Genomic DNA, 27,437 nt, shown 5'->3' with positions numbered 1-27,437 from the left:
GCATGAACAGGGGAGGGGCAGAGAGAGAGGGAGACACAGAATTGGAAGCAGGCTCCAGGCTCTGAGCCATCAGCCCAGAGCCTGACACAGGGCTCGAACTCACAGACCACGAGATGGTGACCTGAGCTGAAGTCGGACGCTTAACTGACTGAGCCACCCAGGCACCCCTGTTTTTTTCAACTTAAAAAGGTTTAAAGCACACAGAATAAGAATAGTACATATTTCTAAATAAAACAGTTTTTGCCTTTTTTACAAACTACTTCAAAAACTCAATCCTTTAGATGTGGTTAAGCTATTTTTCTACAGTTTGATAGGTGAAATAATGTATTTAGTTGCCCTTTTGTATTCGTCAATAGAGTAAAAGCGTTTGACAGTGTGTATTTTTTCCTTTGCCTATTCACGTCTTTTGCCCATTTTTCTCTTGGAATTGTCATGTTTTTCTGAATTGTAAGCATGAATAAGGATCCGTAGCACATATTTGCAAATATTTTTCCCAGATTGTGTTTTGTTTTGTTTTTTTTTGCATAGAGAAAAATTTCCATTTTAAAGTAATCAGACCTGTCTTTTCTGGTTTATTTTGCTATGGGCAGGAAATCTCACCCCAATATCAAATTTTTACATTTTTCTAGTTCTTTTATGGTTTACTGTTAACATCCACATAGAATGTATATTTGGTGTGAATACAATTTGACAGGGTTTTTTTTTTCCCTAAATTTGTCACTTCATCACCATCTTAATCCTGTCTTTACTGATTTAGAATGTCATGTTTACTATATGCTTATTACTTTAGGTTTTATTTCAGGGCTTTCCCTCTCCTTCCACTTTTTCTGCATACAAAGACCGTATTTTACCACTGAAATTCCACAGTATTCTCTTGAGAGCCTGTGGTAAAAATAGTTTCTTCTAAAGTAAGTTTAATATTAATCTCCATACCTTCCATTTAAAAATATAAATGGTATTTTGTATAATTAAGAGTAAAAATAGTATGTATTTCAGAGTGTTGCCTGCTCCTAAAGCTTTAGAAAGCAGATGCTTGATTTAATAGTATATCTGTACTTTATTTTTAGGTATGTGTTTGATACTACTTAATAACAGTAATTGGTTTTTGTTGTTGTTGTTGGCAGGCAATATAGTGTTGGATTTGAGGTTGTAACAGTTTCCATGGTGGGAGACCCTGGTCCCCATGGCTTTCAGAGGAAATCTAGTGGTGACTATAGGTAATGTTGGCATTTTGATTGCATCTAATTTGTACTTTACTTTCTGTGGCTTCATCTTCTGTAAACTTTGTTCTCATTTTCCTTGCATACAGGTGTGGGTTTTGCTACCTGGAATTAGAAAATATACCTGCCGGGATCTACAATATCATTCCTAGTACTTTTTTGCCTAAACAAGAAGGACCTTTTTTCTTGGACTTCAATAGTGTTATCCCCATCAAGACAACACAACTTCAATGATGCAGATTTCAGCATTTACTGGATTTTATACTTACCGAACATCAACTCTTCGAATGAAGACAGAAACCCTCAGAACAGAATTAAATCTCTAAAAATGTCACAGTGGGATCTGGTGCTTGGGTCACAGTGTTTAGAAATGTATGTAGTCAGAATTACCCTAAATCACTTAGAAGTCCTAGTTCCACGGTTTTGTGTGTACAAGGAGTTGGTTTGCATTGAGGGGCCACATCTTATAAAAGCAGGTGCTGATGATTAAAGGTTAGACTCCGCACTGTGAGATGCCTTTGCTGAAAGAGCTGTGACCAGATAGCAACAGGACATATCCGCTCACATGGTGGAACAGTAGGCTGACATAGATCCCGAAATACTTATATTTGTCTTTTGGCAAAGCATGTCGTAAGTTAAACTTGCTTGTGTTGTGACTCTACATCTTGGGCAACGAATTACCAAATGAATCATGTCGCCATAACAGATTTTAATTCTGTACTATGACTTTCAGTGTTTGTGGCCCAGATGTTATGAAAGAATAAAGCTTTAAGAAATATTTTAACTTAGTTAACAATGAAGATTGTTGAACTTAGGTACCTGTCTCCCATTAATTCATGTGAAGAGAACTGAGATAAATTCATTATTGGAATGCTTATTTTTTATCAGGCTGACTGAAGGTAATAATCTTAAAAACTGCTCTTATGGTGACACTGAAGAAAATACAGTGGAAAATTTAATATATGGTAACTGTGGTGCATTTAGAAAATTTAATATATGGTAACTGGTTGCATTTAGAGCAACTACTGCCGTGTATAAATTCCCAGTTTACATAAAAATCCATCAGAGCAGAATGATGCTCAAGGTTTTAAACATCTGAAAATAAGGTGGAATTTTTCATTGTCTCTGCTTTATAATTATCACAAACTTATTTTGTATTTCTACTTCCTTTAATTGAAATAAAATCTTTATACTTATGGAAACTGCATAGTTTAACCTAGAGAAATTATTAAAGGACTTCATCTAGTACGTTCCATCTAAAATTTTTTTTTTTTCAACCTTTATTTATTTTTGGGACAGAGACAGAGCATGAACGGGGGAGGGGCAGAGAGAGAGGGAGACACAGAATCGGAAACAGGCTCCAGGCTCTGAGCCATCAGCCCAGAGCCCAACGCGGGGCTCAAACTCACGGACCGCGAGATCGTGACCTGGCTGAAGTCGGACGCTTAACCGACTGCGCCACCCAGGCGCCCCAGTACGTTCCATCTAAATGAAAATTTATACTTCAACAAATCTGTTTCATATTCAGAACAGTGATTTCTACTTTGGTAACTATTTTGTGCTTTCAATTTTAGATGGATTAATTTTCTGTAGCCCTTTAAAAAGAAAAATTTGTAGTGTGAAGTGTATTTTAAACACATGACTGGAACCTTTTGTATTCAATACAGTGAAACCTTCGTTTGCAAGCATAATTCATCCCAGAAACATGCTTGTAATCCAAAGCACTTGTACATCAAAGTGAATTTCTCCATGAGAAATAATGGAAACTCAGTTGATTCATTCCACAACCCAAATAAATTCGTATAAAAATGATTATAACACTGTAATATAATACAAAATATAAAGAAAAAAATCTGCACTTACCTTTGAAAACCTTCGTGGCTAGTGTGACGGAGACGAGAGAGGAGGGTGATTGTGTAGGACGACTTTCCCTATAATGGAATCACTGCTATCAGCTCAATGGAAACTTTTTCTTTTTGTGTGACTTTAACAACCTATCCAATGACATTTGCTTTTGTCTCCTTTTGAGGATATCGTGGAAATGTGACACTGTGTTGTCGTTAAACAGATTCATCGCTCACACCGCTACGGCCTTATTCGAGTGGTGCTTTTCTACAAAATTTTGCACTGTTTTCCACATTTTACACATCTCCCTAATTTCATTTGAAGTGAGGGATTCCTCTTAGCAGACGAGACGCAGACGTAGACTTCTTATAAAATCTTGCAATTTCGGCCACTTGCATACCTTGCTCCTACTTCTCGATGACTTCTTAACTTCCGCCGTAATGATCTCCTCCACCTTACTGCTTTTCTTTTCAACCTTTTCCCGCATTCGGGCCATTGTATATGCTCACACGGATATGGACTACAGTATTAATAAACTTGTCATATACTGTATTTAATGTTACTGGCAATAAGGAAAGGTTCTACATCCGCAGGCAGCCTGACCTAGAATGAAGCAAAGCATTCCTAAGTTTACTCTTGTATGGAAAAGCAAAGGACTGTCCGTAGGTGCTTTGAAGTGACAAAAACTACACTAGGGCCAGTTATAGGCACCTCCCAACATTCTGAAAAATCATTGATTTCTGCTGAACGCTATGGCCTGAGCCTGAGCATGGGAGACGATCACCCACAATCCCACAGAGAGAACGAACCACCGCTGGCTAAGTTATGATCATGTGACATTCAGCATCGCACAACTACTGTTGCAAGACCTCGCTCGTGTATCAACTTAAAATTAGAAATCTTTGCTCGTCTTGCAGAACATTCACAGAACAAGTTACCGCAACCCAAGATTTTACTGTATATTGTACAGGGTGGAAAATGAAATAAGACCGAATCCCTGCCTTCAAAATTCTATTAGAGGCCTACACATGAGCAATACACTATTGAATTCTATAATAGAGTTCCACGCATGGTGCTACAGACATAGCAGACCAGGTGTGGCTGGACCAACACAGAAAACAGATCCTCAACTAGAGGCACATGACAATCACCTGGGGGAGCTTTTAAAAGCTCAGTACCCAAGTATACCCCAAATTAATAATACTGGTCTCTAGGGTTAAGACCAGGGAGTTTTTAAGCTTCCCAGGAGACTCAAACGCAGCCGACTGAGACGCATTCCTCCAACACCATCACCTTGTCTACTTTTCCCCGATGCCATGTCTCCTTACCGCTCAGCTTTAGTAGCAGCCAAAGTAGAATTCTAACTCAAACCTTGGTAATCGGGACTTCAGTTATTAGGACCCAGGACCTTAACTGGAAATGAGGACCGATGGTCACTGCGTTCCATGCCCCTCCTTGAAGCAGGCTGCTTAGAATGGAAGATTTAGGCAACATCGGGGTTTGTTCTTTGAAGACACAGAAAGGTAAACATTTTCTGAAGCCATTTTTATTACACTCAAGGAATTAAGACAAGTACAAAATAACCTTGGAATTAGGATACTGGATCAGTCATTAAAAAAGGAGAAAACACTATAGTATGAAGAGATTTACAAATGACTAAAATAGACAAGCTGTGTCAGAATTCACAGACAACTTGAAATGGGTTTGCTTTTTTTTTCCTTTTAGAAATGCTAACTTTTCTTAACAAAAAAGGACAAATAAAATACAGTGCTCTAAATACGTGTAACCGTGAAAACATTAAAGAAAAGCAATCTTAACACTTACTACTATTAGCATAACAGACTTCATTGCTTCTATTTAACAGCCTGTGCCAACACATGCCTACTCCCTTTCCTATCTTTAAGGAACGATTCCCTCTAAGAAATACTAATGCAGCATAACCCTTAAATAATTTATGTTTAAAGTCACAACCTACAGAGAAATTGACACCTTGTCAATCTAGATATAACAATGGCAACCATTCTTCACATGCACTTCTCTTAAGAATCAAGTCCCTTGGCTGGCAGGATAAGGTTTATGCTACAGACTCTTCTCTCCCACAGCCACAAATCACCTTCTATGGTATGTCCCTGCTACTCTCCGTCCCTCCCATCCCCACGTTGGCATTCACCTTTCCCACCCCAAAAAGTGCAGTTCGTGGTAACCTTTATAGAAAATGGTTCTAATGGGTATCCCAGCTTATATGCTTTTTTAAAAGCCCCTTCTGAATACCAGAGGTGGTGAAAAGATGCCGTGTTCTTGGATTTTTTTTTTTTTTTTTTTTTTTTTAAGCCTTTGCTGGGTCAAAAAGGTGTTTTCTGAAGATGTGAGTTTTGTTCTTGTGTTTTTTCATTTAGATCCCCTGGGATGTAAAGGAGAGAACATCTCCCATTTTCCCAAATTGAGGGTAAGAGAAAGGAAAGAGGAGCAAGCTGTTGACCCCAGGTTGGCTCAGCTTCCCAGTCCCTTTCCTGGCTCTGGTTCTTTCACAGGAACTAGTTATTGCTTCCACAACACGGTCACAGGTAATATTCCACAAAGGCTGTGACCCTGGTCACAGTCCACCGCAACAACGCCTCTGCTCTGAAAAACAAACCAGCCCAAGAGCTCTTTCCCAGAAGAAAACTCTTCAGCCCTCACGGTCACAACTTCATTAGTGCAGTGTAGAGTAAACGCTTAAGATTTGGCATGTATTAAATGATAATTGGCACAATGTTCTCCATACAGCTCCATGTATAAATACGGATATGCCCTTGGGCCCGGGCTTCGGATGGGTCAGCCAATCTGCACCGTTTTTATGTCAGCAATAATCCCGTCTCTTCCCTTTGAGCACTGGAGGGAGAGCTGCTTCATCCTGTTCTCCAAGGCCTGGCCCTCGCGGGCGCTGCTGCTTTGGCTCTTGCCACTGCTGTTGCCGAGACCTCGATTGTTGTTGGCTTTGTCGCTTGTTTTATTCTCTGCCCCTTCTGCCCTGTCTCCTACAGAAACGCAAAGATTATTGAGTGAGTACTGACAGTTCTAAGAGTCACCTGGGCCCGAGCCAACTCCGCCCTCTGGGATCTCCCAGCGCCTGCCCAGCCGTGCCCGTCACAGAGCGTTCTCCATCGTGGGATTACTGCTCAAGGCATCTTATATATTCCTTAGCTTTAGAGATGATCTGTCACATTCATCTAACAGCTGGAAAGCAAACCTCTCTGGCCTGCGTTCGTCAAGGGGACGGCTACGATGACAGGCCCAGAACCCAACGTGCACTCTGAAGAAGAGCTCAGGAGCGGAGCCGGGAGCCCCCAGGACGGCAGCTGGCGTCTCAGGGATCGATACCGACCGCGTAACAGCACATTCACAGGGCCCCGTACCACAGCGCCGGGGGTCCTGAGAGCCGGCAGAGGTCTAGAACGGTGCAGGGGTCTGGCCGCCCAGGCAGTGAGTCGTCTGGCACGGGCACTACCGGCGAGAGCGCGGTAACTCACCTCGTTCTACCTCACATTCCGGGGAGGAGGCCCCGCTGCATTCGCTGCGAGGGCCCAGCACCGGGAACATCATCCCGAACTCTGACAGAGACACGGGGCTGGGCAGATCCAGGCTGCCAGGCCTTACAACCGCAGGGAATTGGTCGGGCATCTCAGACGGGCTCGCCGGTCCTGAACTGAAGCTGGACACAGACTGGGTTTCCGAGTCGTCTTCAGACACAAAGTTGCCGCAGCTGTCGTCTTCAAAGGCCTCGGAGGCCACTAGGATGAGAGAGAACACCGGTCAGGGCTCTGCCCGACAGCCGCCCGGTTCCCTCAACACCTCCAGAAGTGGCCCCTGCTGGCCAGCAGCGCCACATGGCAAGGGGCCTGCACAATCCTTGCCGCTGCGTGCACCCGCCCGAACCTGCGTGAGCAGACTATAAAACAACTTGAAGGGAAGCGGCTGGATCCCATGGATACTCCGTGTCCTTGCAACAACTTTCTAGCTCCTGCCCTAGAAGTCAGCGTCTGCTACCTGAAGACACGACCTAAAGGTGGAAGATGAATTCAGCCACAGATCAGGGGCTTTTCTCTACCCCGGGCCCCCGCACAGAGCCACACGGACGCGGGAAGGCAGCTGGCGCCGTGTGATGCGTACTGAACAAAGCCAGTCAGACTTAGCAGCTTTCATCTTCCACACGGTAGAAGCAGGAGCTGCTAGAAGCAACAGTCCCGTGTGGAGTGCCTGTTGCGGTTTTGTGATCTTCTAGGTAACGTGCATAAAAGACACACTCGGGGCCTAACTAGCTGGGTCACCATTTGCTGCAAAAGGATAAAATTCCTTTACAACGAATGCTCTGTGGCTGGCGCCTCACTCGTTTTGTGGATCAGAATAACCAAGGCCCAGAGGACAGGTCATTCTTGTGGTTTGAAAGCCACTTCAACCTTTAACTGTTTTCCCCTCAGCCTGCACACGAGCCTGCTTATTAGAGCTTTCGTGTTCTACTCGTCTTCCCTCCCCCCTCATCTTTACAAACAGCCTCGGTAGCGTCCCCTAGAGGACTACCATAAACGAGAAGTACTGTAACGCTGAGGACAGAAAACAGGGTCCTACCTGAATTCAGATCCTGCCTCCGCTACTTGCTGTGTAGTCTTGGTCAGGTTACTTAACCTCTCTGAGCTTCATCTTCCTCTCCATATGAAAGGATGAGTATTAGAGTACCTCACATCACTGACCCTCAAATTTTAGTTTCCTTTACCTTCCTTTGGGCCTGGCATTTAAACACTTGTTAACTGAATTTAAAAATTCCTGAGGAAGGAAAACTTTGGAGAGCACCAAGAGGAATGATTCCACAGACAAGGAAAGACAGACAGTGTTCAAAGACAATCTGGAAAGGTTTTCTTAATTCACACAGGGAAAACTGGACCATTTTCTTACACCATATGGATTCAAGACCTACACGTGAGATCTGAAACCATAAAAATACTAGAAGAGACCACAGGCACTAATGTCTGACATTGGCCATAGCAACATTTTTCTAGATAGGTCTCCTGAGGCAAGGAAAATAAAAGCAAAAATAAGCTATTGGGTTTACTTCAAAATTAAAGCTTCTGCACAACGAAAGAAACTATCAACAAAACTAAATGGCAACCTAACGAATGGGGGAAGATACCTGCAAATCACATATCTGATAAAGGGTTAGTATCCAAAAATGAAGAACTGATACAACTCAACACCCAACAGACAAATAATCCATTTTAAAAATGGGCAGAAGACATGAACAGACATTTCTCCAAAGAAAACACACAGATGGCCAACAGACACACGAAAAGACGCTCAACGTCATTCGACATCAGGGAAATGCAAATCAAAAGGACAATGAAATATCGCCTCGTACATGTCAGAAGGGCTAAAATCAAAAACTCAAGAAACAAGTGTTGGGAAGGAGGAGAAAAAGCGCACTGCTGGTGGGACTATAAACTGGTGCAGCCACTGTGGAAAACAGTATAGAGCTTCTTCAAAAGGTTAAAAATAGAACTACCCTATGGTCCAGCAATTGTACTACTAGGTATTTACCCAAAGGACACAGAAATAGGGATTTGAACAGATAAATGCACCCTGATATTTACGGCATTATCAACAATAGCCAAATTGTAGCCCAGGCGTCCATAGACTGATGAATGAACAAAGAAGATGCACACACGCATGCAATGGAGTACTGAAATCTTGCCCCTTGCAATGTGGATGGAGGTCAAGAATATAATACTAAGCAAGAGACATCAGACCTTATGATTTCAGTCATACGTGGAATTTAAGAAACAAAACAAACAAGCAATGGAAAAAAAAAAACAAGAGAGAGAGAGCCAAACCAAGAAACAGACTCAACTATAGAGAACTGATGGTTACCGGGGGGGGGGGGGATGGGGATTAAAGAGTACATTTATCATGATGAAAAAAAAATGGGGGGAGGGGCACAGCAAACCTCTGTATCAGTTTCCCAAGGAGTGGCCCTGGGGAAAAAAGGTCTCCACAGTTAGACACCAGTGAGAACCACCGTTCTCAGACTGCTTACTGGGTGCCAGCCTCCATCTACACAGTGGGTAGCAGACACTCACAGTCCCCATTTTACAGGTAAAGAAACAGACATAGCTAAGCCCTTGCCCACATCATGTACTACGGGGAAGCCAGGATTTGAATCAAATCTGATTGCACGGTCCCTATTCATAGGCAACTCCGCTTTCCTGCAGTACTTCTCAGAGCCCTGAATGTCCTGATAGGTACTCCGAACGTCAGGGGTGAAAGTGTAACATTTTCTGAACTTAGGCACCACAGAATCCTGACTCCGAGGAACACTCAGTAGCACCCTGATGAACACAGTGTTCCACAAGATGTGGGAAGCCACCAGAAAGAGCCCTGAGGCGTGCCCAACTCTCAGGCCTTTCCACGATCGGCGAGACGGGCCTGGAAGGAGACCACACAAGCTGCGTCATCTCCCAGGCGCACACGAGCCCCCAGCTCACCCGAAACGGCGTCTGGCTCAGGCTTGCTCCCCGACAGGTCCTCCACAGACGTGCTGCTGCCCTCGGCCCCCACACCGCAACCCCGAGGCCCCATGGCGCTGGAACGCCGCCGCTCGTGGATCTCGTCCGAGATCATCTCCAGGTTCTTCAGGGCCGTCTTGTACTCGCCTTTCGCCAGAGCCAGTTTGGCCTGCAGGTCGTCCACGGTCTTCTTCAGTTGCTGGTCAGGACAACAGAAGGCTCAGTAAGTGGAGGCAACCCCTACCGGCCTCGGGATCGAGGTCAAGGTTCAAGCACACTCTCTGCCCAGCACTCACTCCACTCCCCCGACCTCCCTGAGACACGACTGCTGAGCTGATTTTCTCTTATCTGGCTCTCCACACGCCAGCCCCGGCTCCCATCCGGGTGACAAACTCAAGCCAATAACCAGAAACTACCGCTGGCAGAATAAACCCCATCGGAGAAACATCAGTGGGTGGCAAACACATATTCCAGCCCTTGTACTATGGTTTTTCACCCTGGAGTTTGCATCTGAATCCCCTGGAGGCCTTTTTAAAACTCAGCCGGCCGGGCTCCACCTGCAGTTTCTAATTCGGTAGACCTGGGGTGGGGCTCAGGAATCTGCACCTCCTCGGGGATGCTGAGGCCCCTGGCCCCTCAGAGCCACTGAGAGCCACCACCCCAGCACGATACAGCAAGCGGCTGAACGGCAGATTTACAGGACCTCAGAGGCCACTCCCTGAAGACCCGACGAAGACCATTTCGAGGACTGAACGCTCAGTCAAGGACGTGTCTCTCCCCACCCTCCTCTTGTGGCAAATGCGCCATTTGAAAGCTCTGCTACCACAAAAGTGGGACTTCGAGGGCAGAAAAATCCCATCAACGACAAAGCCAGAGAAGGCCACACCTACCTCAAGCTGCACGTAGTACTTTGCCTTGAGTTCAAAATAAGGCCTGTGGAAGACACAAAGGAAAACCATAAGAGTAATAGAATACGACGGCCACAGTAGACAGCACAGGGCGGATAAGAGGCATTAGCTATGGCTGGCAGGCCACCCGCCCAGGATTTAGCAAACCCTGACAAGGCCATCAGATGAAGAGAACGCACCCAGCTCTGGAGCCAGGGAGATACAGGAGCCAGTCACCGCTGCTGGACTCACCCGGGGCTGAGCTGACAGAAGGCCCACCTCAAGATCTGTGGAACCCACACATGGGAACACTTATCCTGAGCCTTTGTACCCTGGCTCGCTTTCCTCTCTAGGAGGCTGTTCAGGGCCACCCAGGGTGTGCCCGGCGGCTGAGGCAGCCCGGATCTCCTCTCCCAAGGAGGATGTCGGCACCCCTGAGAATGAAGGCTAGATGGGGCGGGGGAGGGGACTGCCTCAACACATTCCCTTCTCTGCTGAGGTCACTGGGGGAAGGGAAAAGTGCCATCCCTCCCCCACCGAAATGAGGGGGTCTCAGACTGGTCCTCTTGAATTCTGTCCAGGACCGGAGGTATCAGACGGTCCGCAGACCTGGCCAGGTCATGGGCAAGAGAGAGGACAAATGCCAACATTCTACTAGTCCTCCGGCTCTGGGTCAAAAGACCCTGGCTCTTTTTAGGAACTTGGGTGTCTGAGCATTAAGAGTAGACCAGAGCTTTTTTCTCCAGCTGTTCACCCGCTACGAAGCTCTTTTGCTTGGAGACCCAGCAACTGTGAATGAAGCAGGGAGCATGTCCCCAAGATGATTACTATTTAAAAATATATAGAAGGCAAAACTAAAAGGCAACTGACGGAATGGGAGAAGATATTTGCAAACGACATATCAGATAAAGGGTTAGTATCCGAAATCTATAAAGAACGCATCAAACTCAACAACCTCCCCACCCCCAAAAAAAATCCAGTGAAGAAATGGGCTAAAGACATGAATAGACACTTCTCCACAGAAGACATCCAGATGGCCAACCGACACATGAAAAAATGCTCAACATCACTCATCATCAGGGAAATACAAATCAAAACCACATGAGATACCACCTCACACCTGTCAGAATGGCTAACATTAACAACTCAGGCAACAACAGAGGTTGGCGAGGATGCGGAGAAAGAGGATCTCTCTTGCACTGCTACTGGGAATGCAAGCTGGTGCAGCTACTTGGGAAAACAGTACGGAGGTTCCTCAAAAAACTAAAAACAGAACTACCCTATGACCCAGCAATTGCACTACTAGGCATTTATCCACGGGATACAGGAATGCTGTTTCAAAGGGGCACATGCACCCCCATGTTTATAGCAGCCCTATCGACAATAGCCAAAGTATGGAAAGAGCCCAGATGTCCATCGATGGATGAATGGATAAAGAAGATGTGGTATGTATATACAATGGAGTATTACTCGGCAATCAAAAAGAATGAAATCTTGCCATTTGCAACTACGTGGATGGAACTAGGGGGTATTATGCTAAGCGAAATAAGTCAGTTAGAGAAAGACAAATATCATATGACTTCACTCATATGAGGACTTTAAGAGACAAAACAAATGAACATAAGGGAAGGAAAGCAAAAATAATATAAAAACGGGAGGGGGACAAAAACATAAGAGACTCTTAAATATGGAGAACAAACACAGGGTTATTGGAGGGAATGGGTGCGGGGGATGGGCTAAATGGGTAAAGGACATAAGGGAATCTTCTCCTGAAATCATTGTTGCACTATATGCAAACTTGGATGTAAATTAAAAAAATAAAAGTTAGGGGCGCCTGGGTGGCGCAGTCGGTTGAGCGTCCGACTTCAGCCAGGTCACGATCTCGCGGTCCGTGAGTTCGAGCCCCGCATCGGGCTCTGGGCTGATGGCTCAGAGCCTGGAGCCTGCTTCCGATTCTGTGTCTCCCTCTCTCTCTGCCCCTCCCCCATTCATGCTCTGTCTCTTTCTGTCCCAAAAATAAATAAACGTTAAAAAAAAATTAAAAATAAAAATATATAGGAGGAATAGTGAAAAAAGTTTGCAAAAACCCCCATCAAAACGAGTCTTGAGTCATCTCATCAGCTCTTGGTCCACACAGCTCCTCCCCAGGATGCTGACAGGTAAAATGAAGGACAGGGCTCGTCCACACTGGCTGCCCCAGAGCCAAGGGCACAATCAGGGTTTCCCAAAGGCCAGCCCCAAGCCCCAGCCAATGAACCACGCAATAGTTTGCTTCTGAAATTGCTTTTTCTTTGTCTCCTGGGTCGGTCGTGTCTGGAGCAGCACTTCCTGCCTCTGGGGGTTATACAGAACTTGGGGGGCAGACACAGCCCTGGGCGGGAAGCTCTGATGAGGCGGGTCCCTGAGAACACGAAAGGAGAAGAAGCTGCACGAGGAGGACAATCACACACAGCGCCGGGGCCCCACGTGGCCAGACTCACTTGGACTTGTTGATGGCTCTCTTGAGTTTCTTCTCCAGCTGCCGCATGCGGCCCATGGCCGCGTTGTACCTGGCCGCGGTCTCCTTGTGCACCAGCTCGCTCCGCGTCTTGGTCTGCTCCGCCTCCATGACCTTCAAACAACAGCAGATGTCAGCTGAACAGACTGTCCCCTGTTGGAGTATTACTTATATCATTTTTTAAAATATTCCTCGAGGGATTTAGTGGACTAAGATTAAACTAAATTCCAAACAGGAGAGGATCGCTTTTCTCATCGATCTGTTCCGGCAAAGTCTTATCAGGTGAGATTAAACAGCCAAAACTGACTGTGGCAATGACTGAGAAAGAAAACAAGGAGAAAGAAAAATCAGAAAACTGAAAACATTCTGTGAGTCAGCCGATGTCCACTTTCTCCTGCTCCTCCCTCCTGGCACTAAGTAGCCACCATGGACTCCTGGGTTCCTGCCTCGGGACAGGGGCTGACGGGCTCACAAATGGGCCAACAGCACCGGCAGAGACATCAAGGGACGGTCACGCCTAGCACAACCAGGCATGACCGCATCAGAATAGCAAGGCAATCGCAATCTCAGCTTGTTGGCCCTTTCCCAAAAATCCTGCACTAGCCAATGGACACACCAGAACCCAGGATCCAGAAGAGTCAAACGTTAACATGTAAACAAATTAGTACCAAGTCATTCATATCAAGAGTTTGGGGTTCACAGACATTCGTGACCAGGAGGAGACCAGTCAGCATCCTGGCAGGAAATTCTGGAGGAAACATTGTATTGAGCCTGTTGATAAAAATGAGTTTTAAAACCAACAATCAGGAGCCGTCGATGGCCAAAAACAAGGAGGCTGAAAGCGCGTTCCCTAACACATGGAAATGTTAGATCTTACCGAAAGAAAAGCATCAGAAGGAGGCCTGCCTTGAGGAGAGAGGATGAAGGAAATGAAAGGCAGCTGAGGCCACAGGCCCAGCTCACCAGTTCTATCCTATCTTCCTGTTAGAGCTCACACACGTGTCATAAAGTCAACCGGTTGGCTGGGTGGCTCAGTCAGTAAAGCTACCGACTTTGGCTCAGGTCATGATCTCATGGTTTGTGGGTTTGAGCCCCACATCGGGCTCTGTGCTGACAGCTCAGAGCCTGGAGCCTGCTTCGGATTCTGTGTCTCCTTCTCTTTCTGCCCCTCTCCCACTCATGCTCGCTCGCGCTCACTCTCTCTCAAAAATAAATCCTTAAAATTTTTTTTAACTTAAAAAATTAAAAATAAATAAAGTCAACTGGAGGCAGGGGCGAGGTCAGGCTACAGGCCCATACTTATTTTTACTTGAAGAGCATCAGAGTGGAGCCCAGAGGGCCCTCAGGTCATGGGTCCACTCCCTCGGACCCCAGCAGGACAACTTTAGGGAGGCACCAGCATGCCTTTAACTTGAGGCTGCTAACGCCCTACTATCCCCTCCAGTCAATAGCCAGGCAGCCCTGAAAGCGTTTGTTTATGCACTTACTCATAAGAAGGATTTTAGGGGCGCCTGCATGGCTCAGCTAAGTGTCCGATTCTTGATTTTGGCTCAAGTCATGACCTCACAGTCCATGAGTTCGAGCCCCGCATCCAGCTTTGTGCTGACAGTGTGGAGCCTACTTGGAATTCTCTCTGTCCACCCCGCCCCTCTCTCTCTGCCCTTACCCTGCTCGTGCTCACTCACTCTGTCTCTCTCAAATTAATAAACTTTAAAAAAAAAAAAAAAAAGATTGTTTAAAGTGTCAGAAAAAATTATGAAAGACTCAAATGAGCATAAAAAAACTAGTGGGTGTCCTGTCTAGTGTACCCTTCCAGGTTATCCTGGGTTTTATGGTCTCGCAAGTATTTTACAACCCTGTACACGTTGTAGAAACGAATAGTAATACAAATGATTCTTCTCCCTAGAAATGAAGATGAATTATATCCCGGTAGAGATGGATCTGATTATTGATTGCCCGTAAATATTGACCAATTTCGTATGTTTGTAAATTCATTTCAGCATTCCTGATGTGTGTGTGTGTGTGTGTGTGTGTGTGTGTGTGTGTGTGTAATTCTCCTTTGAAATAACTATAACATCTCATCAGTGTCCTCAATGAGAGAGTTAAAATTTTGAACACTTTATATTTACCAGTTATGCTTTTCTTTTTTAAAAATATACATACCTTAGCAAAAGGCTTCAATGCTTGAGATACTTTTAAACAACAGAATTAAAACCACGTCAAATCAGGGAAGTATGAGGAACTGAGCTAAGCGGGCAGGAGGGGACATGCTCCCTAAAATGACTTCTCAACCAAGCCCAAGGGGCTAAGAAACCCCTTTCCCTTGGCTTCAAACACCAAAGATTTCACAATTTTGAAACGAAGTGCACAAAAACTTGGCCACTTAGGGAAGCCGCAGTAACTCTTCAGCCTCGTCTTAAATGGTAAGTGCTAAGGATTTACCGGTATAACCTTCATGAAAGCGCAAACCCCAAGTTTATCAGGCAGATGAAGACTCGTACTGGTGGAGAACTGTCCCGTTACAACAGGAGGCGATACAGGGTTCCCTTCAAGGAGCGGGCGAAAGCATTTTAAATAGACCGATTCACAAAAGCTGTGATTTGTGGCTACAGAACAAGAAGGCTCCCCACCAGAAGCAGGATCCACACCAGCTGCACACAGGCCCTCGTCTATCTCAGCCCCTAGTCTGCAAAAAGAAGCCAAGTCTGTCTGAAATTAAACACTCAGAAAGCTCCGAGGACTTGGAGCCAGTGAAGACTGAGGAAGAGACGTGTCACGGTCCCCCGCTTCACCCCTACCAGGCCATGTCTGCCGTATCCCATCCCTATCTGCACTCCCACAGAAAAACCACCCCCAGCTCCTGGAGGAGACCCCCCAACCCCCCGAACTCCTCCTTTCACCTCCAGGGAGAAAGACACCATGCATGTTGCCTTGGCTGCAGGGTAACCAAGGAGCACCCCCATCTGAAGCCCAGCATCAGGCACGAGAGGTCTGCAATGGCGGGGAAAGAGAGGGCAGGGCAGCACGGGAACAGGGGCTCCGCTAGGAAGGCTGAAGCCACAGGAAACAGGGCGAGCCACGAAATAAAGCAACAACTAAGCCCCTCGGCGCCCCAGGGCAGTCATGAGCCGGGCCGAGCAACCCAATGGGCAGGTGCAACTCAGAACTGGGGTGCACACCGCCATCACCCTGGGCCTCCGGGGCCACCCCTGCCCTCCTCCGAGCCTGGGATCGATAGCTATTGGGTCCTGACTCTAACCTCTGCACAGAGCTGCCCCCACGTCTGCGCCGTGCTCTGGCGTTTTTGCCACCTTCCCACTCAATTCGGAGCCACACACGGCGCTCACGCACCTGCCGTGCGCACGGGGCACGCCACAGACCAAACCTCGGGCGGACAGCCCAGCAGGGATAGATCTGCCCGGCAGCAGCGGCCTCCGTTCAAGGCAGCAGGGGGTCTGGGCTGTCAGGACGGCCACGGCAGTTCGGAGGGAGCACTCGAGAGAGGTCTTCAGGGCGGGCAGCTGGGGTCAAGGCTATGAAGGGAGGAAGCAGGGCTGGCTGAAACGGGGTCAGCACGGACAGCCCTCCCCTGCCTCGCACACGTCCCCCAAGCCCCATCTGCCACCCCCACTGGGATGTGCGTGAGGACTCAACAAAGGAAGACAGGCAGTGCTGGGCTTCCCACCTCCTCTCCTGGAGCTGGAAGGCTCCGGAAGGAAGGAACTGTTCAACAGGAACAGTCTTGGACTCCCTCGGGGTAGTTGAGAACTCTCTCCCCAGAGAGGACCCAGTCCTGGAGGTGACCCTCTGGCTGTGTCCACTTCTGGGTGTGTCCATCTCAGGGTCTGTCCCAAATGCTTAAGAACCGACCATCCACCGGGGCCCAACAGCAAGGCTTGGGGCCTGGTCGCCCCGAGTGGCTAGAACCAGGGCCGAAGGGTCCGCTCCAGGATAGGCATGGGCAGGCAAGCGGGCAGGGGGCCCTGGGGAGAGCATGGGGGCCAGCAGCCGCCTGTGCTCAGGATCCGGGGAAAGACACAGGTCTCTGCCCCTCCTCCTAGGTCAGCAGGACAGAGAGAAGCGTGGGGTCCGGGAGTGCCCGACTGGCCCCCTCCTGAAAGCCCAGGGCAGGCAGGCAGCTGGGTCCCAACGGTCTGAGGGACCCTGCTCACAGCAGCACACAGCCGCTCCAACAGCTGCGGCCGTCCTGCCCGGATCCCGATGGGCACCGAGCTGGTGTGCCAGCTGCACTGGGCCCAGCCTCCCCCTGGCCCCACGCCTGCAGAACCACCCGCACCGGCCAGAAGACCTCTACCTGGCCTGGCTCCTCGTGGCCTCGAGTTCCCCCTTTCTCAACTCCTCTTCAAGCCCCAAAGCGTTCCACCCTCGCTCCACCACCCCTGACATCCCAGAGCCAAGATCAGGGTCCTCCCAGGGAGGGCGGTTGCGGGTTCTCAGAACCTCAGTCAGCTCCTCACTGTTTTCTGATTCTGCTGCCTCCCTGGGCGAGGGGGCCCGCGGAGATGGCTTCTCACCACCGTGCGGGAGGCAGCCCAGGGCAGCTGGCCTCACCGGCTCCGCGTGTGCCACCCCAGGCCTTGGATCCCCGCTGCCAGGCAGTCTCCACGCACCCAGACCTGGGGTAAGACGCTGGCCCTGTGCCCTTTCCTCCCCGGAGGCCACCTGCTGCCTGCTCACCCACAGTTAATGCCTCCCCATTTCCAAGTCACAGCCCCTTCCCCGATCTGCTCTCTTTCAACAGATATCAATCAGAAAAGCCAATTCTGGGGCGCCGGGGTGGCTCAGTCGGTTGAGCGTCCGACTTCGGCTCAGGTCATGATCTCACAGTTTGCGGGTTCAAGCCCCACGTCGGGCACTGGGCTGACAGCTCGGAGCCTGGAGCCTGCTTTGGATTCTGTGTCTCCCTCTTTCTCTGCCCCACTCACACTGTCTCTCAAAAATAAACATTAAAAAAAAAATTTTTTTTTTTTTTTTTTTTTTTTAAAGAAAAGCCAATTCCTCTCCCCTCAGATGCTGGGCCTCCTCTCCCATTTGATGAAAAGCTATCCCCTTCCCAAAAAGGCTGTTTCAAGGCCAAAATGGCCGAGGCTGTAGGGGCCTCTGCTGCCCAAGGCCCCAAGTGGTGAGCAGCAGGGACCGTAGGCCGTGTGTCCTCTGGAAAGCCACTTACGTACAGGTATGGCCTGCTCAGCCACGCTGCCTCACCCACTGTGGCTTTTAAGGCCCTCCTTGACCCCAACACCGAGTGGAGAACTGTCCCTTTGTCCCTGTCTGGCATTACATGTGGCCTAACAGAGAAACTGGGATTCCTGGCATTGCTTAGGGTCTCCTAGAATGCTGGCTTCAGCCATGGCTTCAGGGTGTGGCTGCCCCACGTCACCATAAGAAGTCTAAAGGGAGCAAAGGGGACACACTGATGGGCTTGGGCAAGGAACAAGGGCGCTCACTCCAGCATTTCTCCAATTGCCTGGGGTGAGGGAATCACACAGCCAAAGCACTGCCACTTTCTCAAGACGGCGGACCTTTCTGAGCTCTGGATCTCTGACTAGACCATTAAGTGGCACTTTCCTCGGAAGAAGAGGGTGAGATAAAGCTAGCTCCTTCTGAAGGAATGGGCTTCCTGGAGCATCCGGAAGTCAGACAAGGCAGGAAACGGTCTGCACTCGTCACTGTCCTCACCACCCAGCATGCAGCAGGTTGGGTGTGCCAGCCCCATGAGGTCGGGGGAGCAGGCAACACGAGCCCCACTTCGTGAAGTGCTAAATCCGGACGGAGACCCACAGCCAGGCCGAAAGTGAGGGTCTGCACCCCACCCCCATCAAATTCCGCAAGCCCCGTTCCAGGTTAAGGTTCTCAGCAACGCAGGGCCTTGGTTGGGGAAGGCTCTGCCACCAGAGCCTTGTCTCTTGCTGGTTTCAGTTTCGAACTTTGCTTCTCTCTCAGTGGTTCAAACCTGTGCAACCGTGAAGGAACCTGGGAAAACAGAACGGCGGCTCCAGGGGGGAAATCCCGGCCTGTGACCCGGAGCACCTGCTAATCTGCAGTAGTCATCCCCACCGCCTAGAAACCTCCAGTGGCCTCAGGGAGGGCACACATCAGATGACCCTTCCCAGGCCCTTAGGAGCCCGTGTGACCTCACTGCCTTCTTAGCCCCACAAGTTATGCACTGCCCAACCCCAAGAAGCATCATTCTCAAAGACGATGGCATAAACGGTGCTCCCAAGAGTTGTGCAACGTAGAGGTCCTGGGGACACCTCTCCTTGACCAGCCGCTCACCATCCATGCTAGGGCCCTGGGACTTACAAAATATATGCTTTTGTTGTTGTTGTTTTAAGCATACACATGATTTGTTCCTTTCTAAAGAACAGATTAAATAGCTTCTGAAATGATTTTATTAAGGCTGATTTTGAGCTCCAGTTGGGGGGGAGGGAGGGCAAAAAGGAAACGGCTCTTTCGCTAATTTCTTGGAAGAAGCTACCCCCCCTTTTTTTTCTTAAGTGTTTATGTTTTGAGAGAGAGAGAGAAAGAACAAGAGGGGGAGAGGGGAGAGGGGGACAGAGGATCCAAAGTGGACTCCACGCTGACAGCAGAAGCCCGACACGGGGCCAGAACTCACAAACCGCAAGATCATGACCTGAGCCGAAGTCAAACGCTTAACTGACTGAGCCACCCCCCCCACCTCCCTTTTTTGTTTTGGTCCTTTCCACATCTGTCAGCCTGTGGCTTGTAAACTTCCAAGATTTCCAACTTCTACTTGGGTTTTTGACGGGCTGACCCAGAAAAGCTAGCTTGGCCTGTGTCTGGCTCTCTGGGCATCATGTCCACGAGGGGGCAGGAGGCCCAAAGCCACACAAAGCCAGGCCCGTATCTCAGGCTTCAGAGGGAGGCAGTACAGTCGACGCTGATTTGACTGCAAGTCATTTATTTGCGTGTCAGGCTTTCTATTTAGGGAAGCACAAGGCCATCTTTAATTATCAGATCCCCTGGGACTTGAACTGTGGCAGGTGACATTGAAAAAGGAGAGGCTGTGGTACCAACTCCTGACTTTCCTAGCCCCACAGGTGGCAAGGCCAGGGGGAGTTGCGGCTACCCTCCCCCACTGCCTCCTCTCCATCACCCCTCCGTCTAAGGCCTTAGCTGCAGCCGCCAAAGCCACATGTCAGCTCACCCACCCACCCTGCGGCAAGCCAAGTCAGCCTGGGGGGGCGGGGGGTATCAAGAACACTCGGTGCGACTCCTAGAAAACCCAGTGGAGTTAGGTGAAGGTACCAAGTCCTGCTGAACCGGGCAGCTGTCTCGATTCTGAGAAGTGTGGTCAGAGCGCAGGTCACGTGAGCTGGTAAAGACCCGAACAATAATGGCTACAAAACCTAGGAGTCAAATTGGGGTCAAGATCATGCACGGCCCACTTCCTGTTCCCGTGCTGCCTCCTCGAATCCTAGCCGAGCCCAAAGGCCAAGCCGGAGTGGCCACTGGATTCTGGTTTCATCTACCATGGCCCCCACCCTCCCACCAACGTTATAGACACGTGCGGGCACGCACACACACACACACACACACACACACACACACACACACACACACACACACACACAGAGTCCAGGCCCTACGTGGTTTGGGGCTGTTAATCAAGGTTTTCCACCTTGGATTCTAAATTCAACCATTCTCCTGGAACTTAGCGGGAAGAGACCCCGGAAAACAACTTGGTCCCTCTGGGAAGGCCAATCCACAGTCAAGACCTTCAGAGAGAGGATCCGAACCAGACAAACTCAAGTGACCAGGGAAGGAACAGCTGTACCCATTACTGGGAGACTCACTCCGAGTATGCCTTAGTACCAGGCCAGCAGAGACCCCAGGGAGAGACAGCCTGTGACTTTCAGAGAGTGTTTTTAGGCACCAAGCCTCTGCTGGGAGAAGCAGGGCACGCAGGGCTCGTCAGAACCAGTCTGGGTCGCGGGGCGCCTGGGTGGCTCAGTCGGTTAAGCGTCCGACTTCAGCTCAGGTCACGATCTCGAGGTCCGTGAGTTCGAGCCCCACGTCGGGCTCTGGGCTGATAGCTCAGAGCCTGGAGCCTACTTCAGGTTCTGTGTCTCCCTCTCCCTCTGCCCCTCCCCCGTTCATGCTCTGTCTCTGTCTCAAAAATAAACAAACACTAAAATAAATAAATAAATAAAAGAACCAGTCTGGATCGCATGGACGAGCAGTGTGAAGGATGCTCCCACCCCCCACCCACAAAGGGGAGGCACTGACGCAGATGCCCCCCACCCACCTGCAGACACAGACACATGCGCACGAACCACGCCCCCCCCCCCCCCCTCCCGGCACACATGGCTGTGACTCATACCCTCTGGGTGGCATGATTCAGCATCTCCTGCCAGGCTGAGTCGAACTGCCGCTTGTCATCCTCCAGCAGCCGCTGTTCAGCCAGGGAGATGGTTTCCTTGGCGGCTCGGAGCACTTCTGTGGCCCTCTGGAAGTCCTGCGTGGCTTTCTGAGCTTCTAGCTGGGCCTGTGCAAGAAAGAACCCTCGTGAGGCCTCAGGAAACGGCAGGGGCTCCCTCTGGCCCGTCACACCCTCCAAAAGATGAGCTTCCTGAGGGTCTGGGGCTGCCCTGTCCATCTCTGCCTTCCCACGTGGGGACAAGCCGGGCACCTGCAGGGCCTCGCAAATGCTGGATAAGGGGACAGGCAGCAGGTAGAGGAGCAGACAATTTCCAGAGTCCAGGACCCAAGAGATCAGATACGGATGCCGGCTCAGTCCGCTGGAGACGGCAAACCAGCCCCTCACGAGCCAGGCGAGGCCGGCTGTGGCCTTTCATAGAGCAGCTCTCATTTGCTAAGGATGCCACGGCGGACACAGCAGTTCCCAGCACCATCCCTGCCCAGATCCGTGGCTCCCTGCCCACAGGTCAGAGCCAGAGGGGCCCAGGGGATTGCAGTCCAACGGCCTCCTTCATTCTACAGGTGGTAACTGTGGCTCTGAGAGACCCGGGCAGGCCACACGACGTGGGCGAGCAGCAGAGCTGTGACCCCAGGTACTCAAAGTCCCCACTAAGTGCTGTCACTCTGCCAGACAGGCTCTCGCCCAGTTCGCACTCACCAACAGCGACGGGCGGAGGGAAGGACGGACAAAAATCATAGCGGGCTGTATGTTAGAGCACCGCCAGCCGCACGCGCCTGTTGAGCACCTCAAAGGTCCTTAATCCACGCTGAGTGCAAGGCACCCCAGACTTTATTTTAAAGGTATTTTTCTGTATTATTTTTTTTAAGTTTATTTGAGAGAGAGAGAGAGAGAAAGAGAGAGAGAGAGCGAGCAGGGGAGGGGCAGAAAGAGAGGGAGAGAGGACCCCAAGCAGGCTCTGCACTGTCAGCACAGAGCCTGACACAAGGGCTTGAACCCATGAACCGTGAGATCATGACCTGAGCTGAGACCAACCAAGAGTCAGACGCTTAACCAACTGAGCCACCCAGGCACCCCTAAAGCGCCCCAAATTTTAAAGACTTAGTACAAAAAAGGAATTGTTAACCATCTCCATTTTCAGAATGACTACATGATGAAATGATGGTATTTCGGATATCGTTGGTTGAATAGACTGTCTTAATTAATTTTACCTGTGTCTTTTGACTTTTTTTTTTTTAATGAAACTACCAGATAATTTAAAATTACATTGTTGGCTCACTTTCTATTTCTTTTGGACAGTAAACACTTCTCCCCCAAGAGTGGCCCATGAGATTGCATCAGGAACCAGCAACAAAACCCTCCGGCCACCACTCTGAATTTCCCAGCAGAGCACAAGCACACGCTGGCCGGCTGCAGCCGCCTACCCACCACCTTTGGTTAACCAGATCAGTTCCACAAACCCCGGGGACATCCATGGGGTAGCCCCTGGGGCTCAGGAGCAAGAGGAACAACCATCCCCATCCATCCCCAGGGTGAGTCTCACATGACTTAGAGGAAGTCTTCGGGAACCACAGGGCACAGACGGTTAAGGGGAACAAAACAGACCTGGAACACAGTAGCCCCCGAGGCAAGGAACAGCTCTGTGACCCTGTGGGTGCCGCTCTCCACCCTTCAGCAAGCTCTCCACCCTTCAGCAAACGGTGGACTCGTGCTGTGCACCACACCCAGCCTGACCTTCCAGGATGACAATCTGGTCGGGGAACAGAAACAGGCACAGAGCAGACATCCAGAAACCGTCCTCAAGAGCTGCGCACGAAGACTGCTACTGGAGGGAGATACAGACAGTACCAGGGTGTGAAGAAGAAACTGGTTCCAGGAGAGGGAATCCAGGGCTCCTTCCGAAAAGAGAATGAGCAGGAACGGAGGACTGGAGGACAAGATGACCTGAAAAATTCAGCCTTGGTGGGGGGGCCAGGAGGAAGGGGCCTCATGAGACACGGTATCTGCAGGAGACCTTGACAAAGATGAGGATCAAAATTTCAAAATGGAAGGGCACACGTAGAGGAGCCCTGGGTGACGTATGGAATTGCTGAATCACTATATCATACTCCTGAAGCTAATATAGCCCTGTATGTTAACTCCGCTAGAATTAAAATTAAAATACGTACATTGCTATCAAAAACGACACAGGAGCACCTGGGTGGCTCAGTCGGTTGAGCGTCTGACTCTTGATTTCACTCAGATCATGATCTCCGGGGTCGGTGGGGTAGAGCCCCATGTTGGGCTACTTGGGCTTCTCTCTCTCCATCTCTCTCTGCCCCTCCCCTCCACCACTCACATGCACTCTCTCAAAATACGTAAGTAAACTTAAAAAAAAAAAAAAAAAAAGTTTCAAAAAACATGAAGAGCATGGGACTGAGCGAACGCCCGGCTAATGCTTCAACCAGTAGCCCAGGGGCCTGCCTGCTGTGACCACTGCGTGGCCCCAGGCCACACGCCCACACAGGCGTGCCTCAGCCACACATGGGGACAAGGGGCCTGCGTCCTACAGAACTGACCAACTGAGCACGCGTGGATGCTCTCGGCATATGACACGTCACTCCAGACCCCAGGCCTCTAGGCCAGTCCATGGAAGTCCCATGAGAGGACAGCCCCGGTGGCTCTCCCACCCCCTTCTGCCTAGGTGCACTGAGGGACAAGAGGGGAGGCACTGGGACCTGGCACTTCAAAGCTACCCCCAACCTGCCCCACAGACCACCTATGGGCTTTGAACCACACCAAGAGACCATCAATCCCACAGGATTCTAACAGTTCCCTAGGTGGGATTTGTACTTGTGTTTGTTTTTTTCAAGGAAATGTTAGTATTTCTCTTTTTTTACTTTTTTTTTTAAATGTTTATTTATTTTTGAGACAGAGAGACAGAGCATGAACGGGGGAGGGTCAGAGAGAGAGGGAGTCACAGAATCCGAAACAGGCTCCAGGCTCTGAGCTGTCAGCACAGAGCTCAACGCGTGGCTCGAACTCACGGACCGTGAGATCATGACCTGAGCCGAAGTCGGACGCTTAACCGACTGAGCCACCCAGGCGCCCCGGAAATGTTAGTATTTCAATTCAGCACCATTTAAGGGTAAACTCTCTTCCCCGCCCCCACCCCCCAGTCTCCCCATTTGAATTATGAAGCTTTTCTTTCTTCCAGCAAACAGAAGAGCGAGCTGAAATGTGGCTGCTCTATCACAGACCCGCACCCTTTTCGCCTGCTATCTTTCATCTGATGAGTTCGAAATAAGGGAACCGGATCTCTACAAGGAAGGAAAAAAGGAGGCCCATCTGAAGGGGCCTTTAGAAGAACATGCTTTCTGTCAAGTCTGTGAGTTTCTGAATTTTCCTCAAGGCTCTTTCTCCCACCTGGTGGTGTCAGAAATGTGCTGGCCTTGTCCTATCAAAGATCTAGTCGGAGGCTTCAGTCAACACTTGACCCACGGAAACCGAATGGCACCTCTCCATCCCTTCCCTACCTACTCATTTATTCAAGTAAATGGTGGATGGCTCTTCAGGACCACAGTCTGTTCTCTTCTCCATCTTCCCTGGTGAGAGAGCCTTTGTGTCTTACGGCGAGGCAATGTGCCAGCTAAAGACCTTACTTCCCAGCCGTCAAGTTAGCTAGGACTCCTGTTACTAACTTCTAGCTAATGAGATATAAATGGACACTCTTGGAGCCTTCCAAGAGGGCTTCTTTGTCTTTCCATTTGTGTTATCAACACAATGGCTGGTGCTTCAACAGCCATTTTGGATCATGAGGCAACTCTCCTAAGGGTACAAGAAAAGTAAGTTAGGTCCCTGCCCTGGATTGCCTACCTCCTAACTTTTTAAATGACAGAAAAAAATATAATAAAGGCTCATGTTTAAGTCAGTTTTCTGCTACATTTGGTTAAATCTAAACGCAAGTCATCACATGTTCCCTTCTATACAGCTGGGCTATTCTGTAAACATGATAGAAGGGACTACAGCAACTACATAGACTGGCCAAATCTCCCTCAACAGCTTTCTGGCTGCTCACAGCCCATTTTACTACTAATAAGCCCAAGGAACCAAACTTTTGGGGATTCCTAAAGAATCCCAAAGTTCATAGCTTCTTTGTAAGGCATTTCATAAAACATTTTCTAAAACCACATTCACAGGCAGGTGCACACGCAAGGCGGGGAACATTCTATCGTACCCTTGCTAGTAGGATATATTCCATTCAACACTGCTGAGATACGTCTTGGAACCTGATTTCTGGAGACAGGGGGCCCACATCAAATAAGGGGTTCCAAGTCAGTCAGGAAAACAGACACGTTCAGTACAAACTCCAATCCAAGACAGATCGTGACCTTAACAGAGGTGGAAAGCGCCATGGGAACACAGGGAAGACAGAACGATTTATCAAAGGTTTCCTAAGGAAGATTCATCAAGGAGAGGGTGAGACACCAGGCCAGGTCATGGAAACACAGGAGGCGCCCATGAGTTTACACACATATCTACCTGGGGAGGGCTTACCTCCGAGACGGCTCGTCACAAGGGGACACGTGACCACCAAAATCAGAAACTGACTTAGCAATCCCACCAAGAGCTGACTATCTGGTTCTCACCAATGTATGAAAGAGGACACCCAGAAATCTTTGGCACGACCAACACCAACAAGTTTTATCTTCAAACTCTAAAAAAGAAAAAAAAAGGCCCTTTCAAGCTCTAGTTACGAATATATTACTCCCCGGTGTATACAAATCAGGCAGTGGGTCTCATAACAGAGGAACCCAGTTAGCAAACTAGCTGAGGCTCTACTTAGAAGAGCACCGACGAGGAAAATGTTGGGGGAGCTGGGTTTTCACTGTCAGATGCAACATAGGAAAATTTGAACTATCTTCATGACTCAGGGATACTAATGACTTTCATGGAAACAGCTCGCTGGAAAGAATTTTAAAAGGCTGCTTACGAATGAATTTGACAGTGACCTTCATTAGACTCTGGCCTGGGGCCAGCTGTGACTATGAAGCACTCACACGTATGGTCCCCTGTGTCATCAACAAGGCGGGGCGGTGGGGGGGGGGGGGCGGGCATGAGGGAAGAGGTCCGCCGTGGTTGAGGCTGTCGGGAGAAGAGAGAGGCTGCACTGGACTTCCACCCCGGCCCATATTTGGTCTCAGGAAGGAACAAGGGTATCTGGACATTTACGTGGTTGCAACAAAGGTTCAGAGTAGGAGGAAGTTTACAGACCACCCGGTTCAAGACCTTCATTTTCACTTTTCAAAAGACAGCCCAGAAATGCAAGGCAACTTGCCGAATGTCACACAGCTGTTGAGTGCCTGGCCAGAGCCAGGAAACCAGAGCCTCTGACCCCTAAACAGGGCTGTTTCTCTTCCGCCAGGCAGTATCTGCCAAGGTGTAGACCTCTGGCAAGGACACAATCATTGGAGAGTTGGACAGCCTACCTGTAACTAATACACAGCAAGAAGAGCTGCTCAGGGGGCCAAAGATGAGACAGGAATTCAAGCTGTCGTGTGGGACTGCTGCCTCCCACTATGGCTCATGCAGGTGTCACTAACACACCAGCCAGTCAGCTAAGGAAACCGGAAAGATGAAGGAGTCTTGTCACATGGCTTCCCAAAGCCATACTCCAGCTGGGGATGGCCTTAAGTCACACAGGAAGCCCCCACGATGAGACCAGTCTTGTACCCGACCACTAGCAAACCCCTAAGGGTGGACATAGATGGTTATAGGACAATAATCATAGCAGTTACTGTTTGGGCACTTCTCCTGAGTCCAATAACGTATGAAAGGTGTTCTGAGTACAGTGCCTCATTTCCATCTCAAAATTATGCGATGAGGGTAGTCCAATGATCATTCCTATTCTATAAAGGAGACCAAGGTGCAGAAAGGTTGAATAAATTGCTCCACATCACCAAGGGTGAGGTCAAGGTTCAAACCCTGAGCCTCCATTCTAGATTTCTATTAAATACCACCTGCTGGGGCTACAAACTCCTCACGAAGAGGTCA

The 27,437-nt window shown here is 49.1% G+C and overlaps 2 protein-coding genes across 3 annotated transcripts in view; one reads left to right on the top strand and one right to left on the bottom strand.

Moving 5' to 3' along the window:
- The window catches only part of CAPN7 (calpain 7), a 42,655-nt gene extending 40,187 nt beyond the window's left edge, over nucleotides 1-2,468 (top strand). For both annotated transcript variants that reach the window (XM_030329425.2, XM_032594668.1), the window contains 2 exons: nucleotides 1,125-1,217; nucleotides 1,310-2,468. In XM_030329425.2, the coding sequence (XP_030185285.1) occupies nucleotides 1,125-1,217; nucleotides 1,310-1,454 (238 nt within the window). In that variant the 3' untranslated portion in view covers nucleotides 1,455-2,468. The remainder of the gene's footprint in view (nucleotides 1-1,124; nucleotides 1,218-1,309) is intronic.
- A 2,123-nt stretch (nucleotides 2,469-4,591) lies between these two features.
- The window catches only part of SH3BP5 (SH3 domain binding protein 5), a 77,277-nt gene continuing 54,431 nt past the window's right edge, over nucleotides 4,592-27,437 (bottom strand). The window contains exons 4-9 of the mRNA XM_030328912.1: nucleotides 21,348-21,512; nucleotides 12,966-13,096; nucleotides 10,489-10,531; nucleotides 9,578-9,797; nucleotides 6,575-6,835; nucleotides 4,592-6,082 (exon numbers count right to left, since the gene is read on the bottom strand). Coding sequence (XP_030184772.1) covers nucleotides 5,880-6,082; nucleotides 6,575-6,835; nucleotides 9,578-9,797; nucleotides 10,489-10,531; nucleotides 12,966-13,096; nucleotides 21,348-21,512 — 1,023 coding nt within the window. The 3' untranslated portion in view covers nucleotides 4,592-5,879. The remainder of the gene's footprint in view (nucleotides 6,083-6,574; nucleotides 6,836-9,577; nucleotides 9,798-10,488; nucleotides 10,532-12,965; nucleotides 13,097-21,347; nucleotides 21,513-27,437) is intronic.

The sequence above is a fragment of the Lynx canadensis genome, chromosome C2 (genome assembly GCF_007474595.2).
Source record: "Lynx canadensis isolate LIC74 chromosome C2, mLynCan4.pri.v2, whole genome shotgun sequence".
NCBI lineage: Eukaryota > Metazoa > Chordata > Mammalia > Carnivora > Felidae > Lynx > Lynx canadensis.
This window is presented reverse-complemented; position numbering and strand designations above follow the sequence as displayed.